Source organism: Arabidopsis lyrata, assembly GCF_000004255.2.
Source record: "Arabidopsis lyrata subsp. lyrata unplaced genomic scaffold ARALYscaffold_8, whole genome shotgun sequence".
Taxonomy (NCBI): domain Eukaryota; kingdom Viridiplantae; phylum Streptophyta; class Magnoliopsida; order Brassicales; family Brassicaceae; genus Arabidopsis; species Arabidopsis lyrata.
Window position 1 is genome coordinate 2,848,589 of NW_003302548.1, and position 12,584 is coordinate 2,861,172.

At 39.2% G+C, this 12,584-nt stretch overlaps 3 protein-coding genes and 2 pseudogenes across 4 annotated transcripts in view; 2 read left to right on the plus strand and 3 right to left on the minus strand.

Annotated features, from left to right (window-relative positions):
* LOC110230092 overlaps positions 1-246 on the plus strand; it is a 2,422-nt pseudogene extending 2,176 nt beyond the window's left edge.
* A 266-nt stretch (positions 247-512) lies between these two features.
* LOC110230096 (vesicle-associated protein 1-4-like) lies at positions 513-2,736 on the minus strand. The gene is made up of 3 exons (XM_021032086.1): positions 2,166-2,736; positions 1,819-1,876; positions 513-665 (listed from the first exon to the last, which is right to left on the minus strand). The coding sequence occupies exons 1-3, from the start codon at positions 2,660-2,662 to the stop codon at positions 576-578; spliced, it is 645 nt and encodes a 214-aa protein (XP_020887745.1). The 5' UTR covers positions 2,663-2,736; the 3' UTR covers positions 513-575.
* A 226-nt stretch (positions 2,737-2,962) lies between these two features.
* LOC110225852 (protein PHLOEM PROTEIN 2-LIKE A8-like) lies at positions 2,963-4,128 on the minus strand. Its single transcript, XM_021015976.1, has 2 exons — positions 3,498-4,128; positions 2,963-3,361 (listed from the first exon to the last, which is right to left on the minus strand). The coding sequence occupies exons 1-2, from the start codon at positions 3,965-3,967 to the stop codon at positions 3,103-3,105; spliced, it is 729 nt and encodes a 242-aa protein (XP_020871635.1). The 5' UTR covers positions 3,968-4,128; the 3' UTR covers positions 2,963-3,102.
* A 1,302-nt stretch (positions 4,129-5,430) lies between these two features.
* Positions 5,431-7,609, plus strand: LOC110230105 (probable arabinosyltransferase ARAD2). The gene is given in 5 exon segments (XM_021032098.1): positions 5,431-5,838; positions 6,269-6,724; positions 6,972-7,239; positions 7,242-7,333; positions 7,421-7,609. Coding segments are annotated over 5 exon segments (1,350 nt in total). The 5' UTR covers positions 5,431-5,493.
* A 689-nt stretch (positions 7,610-8,298) lies between these two features.
* Positions 8,299-12,584, minus strand: part of LOC110229219 — a 6,799-nt pseudogene continuing 2,513 nt past the window's right edge. The window contains exon 2 of the transcript XR_002332720.1: positions 8,299-8,623. The product of XR_002332720.1 is annotated as a vesicle-associated protein 1-4-like (transcript). The remainder of the gene's footprint in view (positions 8,624-12,584) is intronic.

Below are 12,584 nucleotides of genomic sequence, written 5' to 3' on the forward strand. Positions count from 1 at the left end.
ATGAATCAAGACTGGAAAGGTAAAGAAATTGTTGTTGAAGACTTTGTTGTCTCATTTAGTCCTTATAAATATAACTAGAACCATTCTTTATTCTTCTTTTTTTCCCAAATACATGACTCAGTACGCCTTTCTAAGTCTTTCTTTTATATATAGGAACAACAAGAGAAACCACATCACTCTCTAATTCCGGGTCACGGGGTGGAAGAATGCGCATTTCCTGGTGGAGTTGACTTTAGAGAGTATTAAAGATCAATAGAGAGATTCAAGCAAAGAGAGGTGCATATCATCTTTTAATTTGCTTATACTCAAAGACCACACAAGTGATCAAATCAACCATTTCCATTAATAGCTAACCGATGAAGAAGCAAAAGACTTTTAGGAAAACGAGAATGTCTTGTCAAAGAGCTTACTCAGAGAAGAGAATCAGATTGATACAAAGCACAATTTTGTTCTAGTAACTGACATTTACAACATAATTAAAAAAAAAGACACAAATGTACAAACAAACCAAATGATCTTTAACACCCCATTAAAACCACACACAAATTAACAGCATAAAGTTGCACAAAAGCCACTTATGAAGGAGGTGGTGCTTTCTGGTTATATTTGTTCCAAAACCACAACGCAAGAACCACTGCCAAAGAACCTATGAACCATTCAGGAGTCTATAAGGTCAATCGAAAGGGGGAGAAGGATGATAGACCATATCATTGCCCGGAGCAATATAGAAGACTTGTGGGTAAGTTAATCTATTTGACCTACACTCGGCCTGATATCTCTTTTGCAGTGAATCAGGTGAGTCAACACATGAAAGAACCCACGGTGTACCATTGGAGTATGGTAGATAGGATTCTAAAGTATCTCAAAGAGAGCCCCGGCCAAGGCATTTGGATGGGAAAGAACTCAAGCACGGAGATAGTTGGGTATTGTGATGCGGATTATGGTGGAGATCGTAATGATAGACACTCGACAACCGGCTTTTGCACCTTCATTGGGGGAAACTTAGTGACTTGGAAGTCAAAGAAGCAAAAGGTGGTGTCATGTTCAAGTGCTGAAGCGGGGTATAGAGCTATGAAGAAGCTTACAAATGAGTTGACATGGTTAAAGGCGCTTCTTAAAGACTTTGGGATAGATCAAAAGACGCCCATCACATTTCATTGCGATAACCAAGCGGCTATTCACATCGCCAACAACCCGGTGTTTCACGAGAGAACCAAACATGTGGAGATAGACTGCCACAAGACTAGAGAGAAGATCCAAGATGGTACTATCTTACCGTGTTACACTGAAAGTTCGGACCAATTGGCCGATATCTTTACCAAGGCAGCAAGTACCCAAGTTTGCAAGTTTATTCATGGCAAGCTTGGACTTGTAGACCTAACACACCCTTGAGAGAACTTCCCTACTTATGTCAGTGATACTCTTTTTCCCTAAGATTGGTTTTGTCCCACGTGGTTTTCCAATCTTAGGTTTTTAACGAGGTCACTCGCATAAGTGTCAAGTTTATAACAATGATTATTGTAGTATAAACTTGAGGGGGAGTATTGATCAAGAAGATATTTTATTCTAACTAAGTAATAGTTATGAATGAAATGTGTTTCTTGTTATGCAAGTAACTGGTTTGAATAAGAGGAAGAGAGGTAACGGTCATCTTGGACCGTACGGACGCGGGAAGGAGACCATCCTTATCCGGATGGTGCTAAGCGCGTGTACGGCCGTGTCGTGTAGTGTATGACCGTTGTCATGAGCTGGAAAGTGGCTAAAGCACACGGTGACTCACTAGGCTGAATGAGGATGCTTTTAAGGTTATGTGCATACCCATCTTGACCTAGTGAGCTCCCTATATAAATCGTGTGCAGCCCCAAACCATTTGTAACTTTTATCACATTACAATCAATCATCTTTCTCTCTATTATTCACCATGTTCATCTCTATCCTCCCTACTTGATTCTAAACATTTTCAACAAGAATCATCAAGAAAACTCGAGCATGGCGATCTTGTTTGCGCATAGATCGCTCAATCATCTAGGCTTTTTCCGGTTAATTTACCCACGGTCGGTTGGTGGGTTTGCGTAAAACTCCTTACCAAAGATATCTACTAGTCCAAAGATTAGTCGGGCATAGATCCAAACATAATCAAGAAAACATGTATTTTGAAATATTACCCGTAATTTGACCGGGAAAATCCTATTCTTTTTGTCACAGATCTCAGGGCACACTCCCAACCCTTGACCCTCTCAGGCTCCCCTGCATGTTTTTGCTTCAGTTGCTTAAAAGGAAGGGAAAACTCTCCATCAAGACCGCCTTCTCCATCGGGATTGGCTGCTCTTTTCACATCGTCCGATCTTACGTTATAGAAGACTGGAATCACAACGAGTTTCTTTTTCTTCATCTGTTCATTCATCGTCACAAGCTCATCCAAACACCACTTTGACTCACAGTACCTCTTGGAGAAGATAGCAAGCGCGATTTTTGACTTCTTGATCCTTGTGAAGAGATATTGTAGTCTTCTCCCTTTCTGCTCTTTAGTGTCTATGAAGACGTTGATCCCTGCGTTTCTTAATTGTAGCTCTAGATGGTTGACAAAGATTTCGCGCAGCTCATCTCCGCGGTAGTTGATAAAAACCTGATCAGAAAGAGGTTCTTGGACCTGCTCATCCATTGGAATGGTGTCTAGGTTCGTCTGAAAAAAATAGAGAATATAGTTGGTGAGAGACTTTGTTGTCTCACTTTGTCCTTAAAAAACATTATAGAGAAACCATTCTTTAATTCTTCAGACCAATCAGTGTCAGTGACTCGATGCCAAGTCTGCACCTATCCTCAGTCTTTCTTTAATATTATACAACACCTTTGTCTCAATGGATCCGAATACTCTAAATCCCGGGTCATGGGCCGGATCAATAATGTTTTTGAAGGAAAACTATAAAGAGAGAAACCCTTAACATGCTCATACCAATATAAATACATGAAACTGTCTTTCTCATATAAGCTTGCGGACAAAAGCAGAGTAATACAGGTAAATAACAATTAAACAGAGACGTAATGGTGATCAACCAAACAGCGCGAAACCATTCAACCACGAAATGGTGATCAATCAAGAAGTTATCTGTTCGGATGTTTCCGTAAACAATAAAGCTGGTGCAAGACACCAACCAAAACCGGAAAACCTAGTAAACACTTAACAGCTTTGTAAACTTTCACATCAGTGCAAAGTAAACGAGCTACAAAGAGACTAAAGATAAAAACCGCAGCTGAAGCCAAAACAAACACTTGTCCTTTCATAATCTTTCTTCTTTCTAGAGAGTCTGTTAGCTCGCTCTTAACCGCCCTAACGATTGCCATGACCAGACCTAAACCTGTTCTGCAAATATGAGTGAGGAAAAAAACCATTAGATGAGCTCAAATAAGTAGTCTCCCTAAGAACAAATTATCAAGAATTGGCTTCAATGTTCTTCTACACTCCATCTACTTAAGAGAATCATCAAGAAAATAATTACCCGTGTTCTTCTGAGGTTAAGCCGGTCCTCTCTACTATTGAACTCAATGAATTCTCCCAATTCAAGATCTTGAGTGGATCATTTGCATATTTCATCTTCATTTCCTCGAAATGATTACCGAATTCACCCTCGAGGTTCTTTACATCGCTTATGCTCACATCGTAGAAGACAGGTATCACCTTGAGGTTGCTTTGTTTTACGTGCTCGTGCATCTTTTGATGCTCGTTCAAACACATCTCTGACTCTGTATACCTCTTGGAGAAGATTATGACCGCGATATTAGACTCCTCGATCTTTGTGGAAATATTTCTTATGTCTCTCCTATTTGCTTCTGCTCTGTCTATGAAAACGTTGACTCTTTCATCTCTCAATCCCCACACAAGATATCTGATGAAATTGTCGCGTAATTCATCTCCATGGAAACTGATGAATACCTGAGGAGGACGTTGGTATGGTCTTGGCTCTGCCATGGGAGGATTAAGACTTTCTTGTTTAAAATTTGCTTCCTGAATTTATGGAGAAGAACATGTTCAGAAGCTGGCATGTTTTGGAAAATTTCATTTCAAATGTCAACGCTTCGTTCTTGAATTATCATGGCATTTAATATTCAAGCAAGTTTCAAGCCATGTCTCTTCTTTAATGTAGACATATACAGTATATAAAATGACATTATGTATAACTGTTTTATGCAATATATAGAATGGCATGTTGGGTAAATCTTTCTTTAATACATGGTGACATTTTTGTTCTTTTGACCAGGCAAATGGAAACTAATGACAAAATTTTCTTGTAAAAGATGATATATATAACGAGTGGCAAGAACATTTACTTATCACTAGATAGAAGACTGTAAATAATCATGACTCATCAACATTTAGATAGCACATAATTCTATAAGATTAAATAGAACTCCGAATGCCAAAAAGTATATGCAATTATGCATTGTGAAACCAACTCTCAACCACGTTTATGGGAAAAAAATAACAGATTATTGAGAGATTTTATGGGAAAAAAATATCCGTCATAACCGACATATTACTGAAGGATTTTATGAAAAATTCTCAAGGACTTTCATAAAGCATGTCATATATTGATTCATACATTTAAAGTTAATAATTCATTTATAAAATCTTCGTTGAAAACAACTACCTTCTTTTTCTCTTAATTAAATAAAGAGATGATCCAGCAATACAGCATTAGTCAAAAACAAAAATAAAGAGCCTAAATGTAGTTGTCAGATGAGAATAGATAATTCCTACACTAATAAACATGCGCGACACTAATGGCTCGAGCAGATGTGATCACCAGCATCATTAGCTGCATGTCAATCAATGATAACTTGACATGTAGGAGAAAGCTTTGTGGATGTAAGACGCTTCTTGTAGCTCTCTAGCTCTATAGAAGAAGAATCTGTGAGATTAGAGTCAGTTTCTTGAGGATTGCTGAATTCTCAAGAAAGTAATTCACTAGTCTAATCTCACTTTCTTCCTTCATTAGCAGTCTGTTTGTAACGCCCCGACCGCCATCTTTTTTAATGGTCCCTACGTCCTCTCTCAGGCCCATGGGCCCATTCCTGTCTGACGGCCGGTCCGCTACGAGGCTTTAAAGACTTGTTTACCGACCCTACAAATCACCACACGATCTTTCCCTGTGTTTTGTCTACACTCACACAGTTCCGACAATCACTTCCCGGAAGGTCATCCTGTGTTTGGACTTCTTTGTAAGTTTTTGTTGTAACTAGGTTGTTTTGTTGGACTTGTAAATTTTCATTTAATAATTTTAAATTAATCAAATTTTGATTTGAACCTCAAACGTCGATTTTCTCAAACAACACAACACACTCTCGGGAAGATGACTTTTCTATATTCCCGATAAAATATTTTCCTCGAAATTCACTCTCTTCTTCTTCTTCCTCTGATATTGTATTTGTATACCTCTCGAAGCTCTTTCTTCAACTGAAGAATCATTGAAGACGAAGAAGAAGAAGGAATAAAAGATGAAAGAGAAATTAAACCCCAAAATCAGAAAACCCAATAATTCATCTTCAAAGAAGGTCACAGTTTCGTTTCTCTCTGTTTTCTTTGTTTTCGTCTTCGTTAATACTTTCTTCTATCCAAGTTTTTACTCTGATTCTGGCTCAATTCGTCGCAATCTCGTCGATTCTCGAGAAAGTTTTGATTTTCCTGAAAAATTGCGTAAAACGAAGGTTTACATGTACGGCTTGCCGACGAATTTTACTCACGGAGTTATCCAGCAACACGGAGGAGAGAAATCTGATGACGTAACCGGGTTGAAATATCCGGGTCATCAACATATGCATTAGTGGTATCTTTATTCAGATCTTACTGTTAAGTTTCATGGGCTTCCAACTCAAAACCAATTGGCAATGAGTGGATTGGCCCAAGTCCCTTATATACTACTCAAGTCCCTTCCCATCTTTCTAATGTGGGATCTTTCTCCACACGCCCCCTCGAGATAATGGCTCTTCTAGCCATTAATCTCGACAGAATCCATCACGCCGCATCGAGATAATGCTCTACTAGTTATCTCAACAGAATTGAGCCTTCCTTTGGGCTATCAATTAGTGGGGGTGATCGAGCCACTTTCAGGGCAGGATTAATGGGTCAGCGCGTATGGATCGGGCTCTGATACCATGTTAAGTTTCATGGGCTTCCAACTCAAAACCAATTGGCAATGAGTGGATTAGCCCAAGTCCCTTATATACTACTCAAGTCCCTTCCCATCTTTCCAATGTGGGATCGTTCTCCACACTTACCCGACCCAAAATTGAACGGGTCGGGTCTCCGATTGTCAGGCTTTTTGACCCTGCTGAGGCAGATTTGTTCTTTGTTGCGGCTTTCTCCTCTCTAAGCTTGATTGTGAATTCGGATCGACCCGAGTTCGGATCCGGGTTTGGGTATAGTGAGGAGGTGATGCAGGAGAGTTTGGTGAGTTGGTTGGAAGGTCAAGAGTGGTGTAGGAGGAACAATGGGAGGGATCATGTGATTGTTGCGGGTGACCCGAATGCGTTGAACCGGGTTATGGATCGGGTTAAGAATGCGGTTTTGCTTGTGACGGATTTAGGTTGGTTTAGAGCTGACCAAGGGTCCCTTGTGAAAGACGTAATAATACCTTATTCTCATAGGGTTGATGCTTATGAAGGCGAGCTTGGAGTTAAGCAGAGGAACAACTTGTTGTTCTTTATGGGAAACTGATATCGCAAAGATGTAAGATTTAACTAATGATCTCTATTATTCGTGATCTTGAATTAGTAAAGGAGTTTTTGAAGTCAAGTACTTTTGAGTAAGATACAGAGAAACCAGCCATAATTTACTAGGTAGTGTTCTTGTTTATGGATTGGCATTGAATGTCAAATATGTTAAATTGTGAGAGATTATCGAAAAACTGCAGAAAGGCGGAAACTTTGCAGATGCTGATTTTGACTCTATGTGCTTTGTTGTGTTTGTTTGACAGGGAGGCAGAGTCCGAGATTTGCTTTTCAAGCTTCTTGAGAACGAAGAGGATGTTGTTATCAAACACGGAACACAATCAAGAGAGAATAGGCGTGCGGCTAAACAAGGAATGCATACGTCTAAGTTTTGTCTACATTCAGCTGGTGATACTCATTCAGCTTGCAGATTATTTGATGCCATTGCCAGTTTATGTGTCCCTGTGATTGTAAGCGATGGCATTGAGCTACCTTTTGAAGATGTTATAGATTACAGAAAGTTTTCTATATTCTTGAGGATGCCGCTTTGAAACCGGGGTTTGTGGTTAAGAAGCTGAGAAAAGTGAAACCAGAAAAGATATTAAAGTACCAAAAGGCTATGAAAGAGGTAAGAAGAGTTTCTTGATTTGTCTTCTGAAAGTTCCTTTGGATCTATTGAAAAAAAATGTCAACTTTATGGACTTGATTTGTGTAGGTTAGGCGATATATTGACTATACGCATCCAAATGGAAGTGTGAATGAGATCTGGAGACAAGTTACCAAGAAGATACCACTAATCAAACTGATGATTAATCGGGAGAAGCGCATGATCAAGAGAGAAGGAAGTGACCTTCAATGTTCTTGTTTATGCTTAAACCAAACCGGGATCATCCATGGTGTTTAGTAATGTTAAAAGCATATGGAAAAGCTGAATGTGTGCCTATCAATAACGAATCAAGAACCAAGTTTGAAGCTTGTACAGTGATTTGTTCAGATCTCTTGGAACCCGCAGAGGATGGATTAGCAAGAGAGAAGCAAGCAAGCTCACGCCAAGCAACAAAATGTGATCATAATTAATGATGAATCAAAGACTGGAAAGGTAAAGAAATTGTTGTTGAAGACTTTGTTGTCTCATTTAGTCCTTATAAATATAACTAGAACCATTCTTTGTTCTTCTTTTTTTCCCAAATACATGACTCAGTACGCCTTTCTAAGTCTTTCTTTTATATATAGGAACAACAAGAGAAACCACATCACTCTCTAATTCCGGGTCACGGGGTGGAAGAATGCGCATTTCCTGGTGGAGTTGACTTTAGAGAGTATTAAAGATCAATAGAGAGATTCAAGCAAAGAGAGGTGCATATCATCTTTTAATTTGCTTATACTCAAAGACCACACAAGTGATCAAATCAACCATTTCCATTAATAGCTAACCGATGAAGAAGCAAAAGACTTTTAGGAAAACGAGAATGTCTTGTCAAAGAGCTTACTCAGAGAAGAGAATCAGATTGATACAAAGCACAATTTTGTTCTAGTAACTGACATTTACAACATAATTAAAAAAAAAAGACACAAATGTACAAACCAACCAAATGATCTTTAACACCCCATTAAAACCACACACAAATTAACAGCATAAAGTTGCACAAAAGCCACTTATGAAGGAGGTGGTGCTTTCTGGTTATATTTGTTCCAAAACCACAACGCAAGAACCACTGCCAGAGAACCTATGAACCATTCAGGAGTCTGGAAAAACTTCTGATCAGGGAGATACTTAGGGGCAATGAAGAAACTAAAGATAAAGCTGATGGTTATAGCCGAGATAGCAATTCCTATAGCTGACCAACTTTGATCAGTTGGTATGTTTAGCTGTCTCTTAACCTCCTTAACAATATCATAAACAAAAGTGGTATCGTGTCTGCAAAACATAAAATAAAAACATGAGTTAGAGAAAAGAAATCGATGACAACCATGATGCAAGTAGGTTTTTTTTTTTTTGGTTATATCCATAATACAAGTATTGATCAAGAAGATATTTTATTCTAACTAAGTAATAGTTATGAATGAAATGTGTTTCTTGTTATGCAAGTAACTGGTTTGAATAAGAGGAAGAGAGGTAACGGTCATCTTGGACCGTACGGATGCGGGAAGGATACCATCCTTATCCGGATGGTGCTAAGCGCGTGTACGGCTTGTCGTGTTGCTTATGACCGTTGTCATGAGCTGTAAAGTGACAAAAGCACACGGTGACTCACTAGGCTAAATGAGGATGCTTTTAAGGTTATGTGCATACCCATCTAGACCTAGTAAGCTCCCTATATAAACCGTGTGCAGCCACAAATTATTTGTAACTTTTATCACATTACAATCAATCATCTTTCTCTCTATTATTCACCATGTTCATCTCTATCCTCCCTACTTGATTCTAAACATTTTCATGGTATCAGAGCGTTCGGTTCTTGAATCTTTTCTCTCTTAATCTTAGCTTTTCGATTTCTCTTCTTTGAGTTCTGTTCTTTGGTTTGCGAGATTGGGTTTCATCTTATTTCCGGGTTTTGCTGTTCTTGGGGTAGAGTTTCTTAAAGTCTTTGGTGAGGATTCCATTCACAAGAGTTAGGATATCTTTGAAGCGATTTAAAGGTTTTCTAAGGAGTTTAGGTTGGGTTCATAACTAAAGGTTGAAGCTTTATCACTAAAGGTTGAAGCTTTATCTCGGGTTTGAGTTTTGAACGGTTCAAAATCAAGTCTTTACTCTTGTAAGATGGCGCTTGTGGTTCAAGAAGTGAACAAGGCTTACAAAGATCTGAAATTTCTGGTTGCTTTAAATTAATGGAAACAACTATCTCTTATGGAAGAGAACAACGACGAATGTATTGGGTGGGAGAAGACTCACAAGATACATTGAGTCTACCTATGAAGAAGCGAAAGCTTTGGAAGAAAGCTTGGTCAAAGAGACTTGGACGCAAGAAGACTTGACGGTTCTGAGTGCTCTCCATTGCTCTCTTGAGGCTTCACTCTTGGAAGGGTATTCGTATTGCGAGACATCTAAAGAGCTATGGGATACACTTGCCAATGTTTTCGGTAACGAGTCAAACTTGACAAGGGTATATGAGCTCAAGAAGACTCTCGGAAGCCTAAGTCAAGAAGACAATGATTTTAATACTCATTTTGGGAAGTATAGGTCTCTAGTTGCTGAACTAGAGATGCTAAGGCCATTCACCACCGAAGCCACAACACTTAAAGATCGCCGAGAGCAAGATCGTGTCTTCGGGTTGTTGATGACGCTTAATCCTACTTACACAGATGTGATTCAACACATTCTAAGGGATGACAAGATTCCTACCTTGGAGCAAGTGTGTGCAAAGATACAAAAGGAGTTTGGGTCACAAGGGCTATTCGGCACTAAAGGTGAAAATCTGCCTACGGCGAACAAGGCGGGGTTCGTGAAACATAAGGACAAGAAGGCGTCGGTTTGTGATCATTGTAACAAGAAGGGTCATACCAAAGAAGATTGCTGGATTCTACACCCCCATTTGAAGCCGGAGAAGTTCAAGAACCTTAAGTCGAAGGCGAATGTGGCCAATGTGAGTGACGGTGGACAAGAGAATGAAGAGAGGGCTATTGTTCAGTATGGTCAACAAGAGAAGGCGTTGCAAGCCACGATTCAAGATAAGGGCTGTGGATCATCGTCTCAAACTCAAGAAACCATTGTGATGAACAAGGCGGACCTCGAATCTCTCATTCAATCAATCGCATCAAAATTCAGTACCGGTGGTATTTCTCTCTTTACTTCTAATTCTCATGATCCAAAGTCATTAGTATTAGACTCAGGAGCTTCTCACCATATGATAAGTAATCCTAAGTTGTTAGAGAACATTAAACCGGCTTTAGGAAGTGTTAAAGTTGCGAATGGACAGAATGTGCCGATTGAAGGAATAGGTAGTATAAACCTATTTAGTAAACGTTCTAGTGCTTTCTATATGCCTAAGTTTACTTTGAACTTACTCTCAGTTAAGAAGACTACTAGAGACTTAAATTGTCTTGCTATTTTCAGTCCTAATGATGTGAAATTGCAGGATATTAAGAGTGGTAATGTGTTTGGACAAGGTGGTACTAAAGATGATCTCTACGTGCTTGAAGACACTTCGCTTAACTCTATCTCTAATAATGTTGCTTCTTATATGATTGCGAACAATGTTAAAGCTCCGGTTGTTTTATGGCACAATAGACTTGTTCATCCTCATTCTAGAGCTTTGAATTTACTTTTACCGGGTTTCTCTTATGATTGTGCTAAATGTGAAGCATGCATTTTAGGAAAACATTGCAAAGTAGTCTTTCCCAAATCAAATACTATTTATGAAAAATGCTTTGATCTTGTGCATTCGGATGTTTGGACTTCACCTTGTGCATCTAGAGATAATCATAAATATTTTGTCACTTTTATAGATGAGAAATCAAAGTATACTTGGGTAACCTTGCTTCCATCTAAGGATAGAGTTTATGATGCATTTATAAACTTCCAAAATTATGTGACTAATCACTTTGATGCCAAGATTAAGATCCTTAGAACAGACAATGGAGGAGAGTACACAAGTACTAAGCTCAAAACACACTTGGAAAAATGTGGAATTCTACACCAAACAAGTTGCCCATACAACCCTCAACAAAATGGTGTTGCCGAAAGGAAGAATAGACACCTAATGGAGGTGGCAAGGGCAATGTTGTTTGAGAAACACATGCCAAAGCGGTTTTGGGGAGATGCCGTGTTAACTTCATGTTATCTCATAAACCGAATACCAACCCGTATCCTTAATGATCAATCCCCTTTTCAAGTTTTGAATAACCAAAGTCCTAACATTGATCATTTAAAGGTATTTGGAAGTGTGTGTTTTGTTTTTGTTCCAGGTGACTTGAGGAACAAGCTAGAGCCGAAAAGCACTAAGTGTGTTTTCATTGGATACTCAACAACGCAAAGAGGCTATAAGTGCTATGATCCGGTCATGAATAGGTACTATGTATCTAGGGATGTAAAGTTCATGGAAGATGAAGCTTATTTCGGAGAGAAGAGTTGGGAAGGTGTGAAAGACTTACCAAATTCAACTTCGGATAGAGCTAGAAGTCTTAGGCACATTCTTGAACATTTGAGTAATGGATGCTCTCGTCAAGAAGAGAGAGAAGCCACACCAAATGATAGTACTATTGAAGTTCAAGAGAGTGGTAATAACATAGCTCAAGAGAGGGGTAATGACATATCACAAGAAGCTTCGGATAACCAACAAGGAATGGATAGAGAAGAAAGGTCTAGTGAAGAAGTGGTAGAAGAGAATCCATCTAATAAAAGGGAGGTCATTGAATCTTCAAGCGAGGATGAGACATATCAAGCTCCACAAGTAACACAAGACTCCATCTACACTAGAGAGAATCCAAGAAAGAGCATGAGAGAGAGGAAATCTCCATCTAATTGGAAGAACACTAGAGTGTACTACAATTGTCAAGCCGTGGCTCATCCAATTCAAGCTACATGTTCGATTGACCTTCTTCCCGAAGAACATAAGGCTTTTCTTAGCAAGCTAGACGTGGAGTTTGTCCCACAAAGATATGAGGAAGCTAAGGGAATTAAGGAATGGGACAATGCGGTTGATGATGAGGTACAAGCTATGTTAAGAAATCATACATGGGACGAAGAAGAGCTACCACAAGGCAAGAAGTGTGTGAGTTCGAAATGGGTGTTTACTATTAAGTACAAGAGTAATGGAGATATAGAAAGATACAAGGCAAGATTAGTGGCAAGAGGGTTTACCCAAACGTATGGTGATGATTATCGAGAGACATTTGCTCCGGTCTAAGCATGGCCCGCCATTTCGACTCTCACGAAGAGG

Bases quoted from the DNA above. Each gene is read 5' to 3' on its own strand.
- LOC110230096 (XM_021032086.1), bottom strand. From the start codon at position 2,662: ATGGATGAGCAGGTCCAAGAACCTCTTTCTGATCAGGTTTTTATCAAC. The intron at 1,877-2,165 runs GTAATATTTCAA...ATGTGATAAAAG, and splicing joins TTTTCCCGGTCAAATTACGG to TTACAAATGGTTTGGGGCTG. The intron at 666-1,818 runs GTATGCACATAA...TTGACCTTATAG, and splicing joins AGCTCACTAGGTCAAGATGG to ACTCCTGAATGGTTCATAGG.
- LOC110225852 (XM_021015976.1), bottom strand. From the start codon at position 3,967: ATGGCAGAGCCAAGACCATACCAACGTCCTCCTCAGGTATTCATCAGT. The intron at 3,362-3,497 runs GTAATTATTTTC...TCATATTTGCAG, and splicing joins TTAACCTCAGAAGAACACGG to AACAGGTTTAGGTCTGGTCA.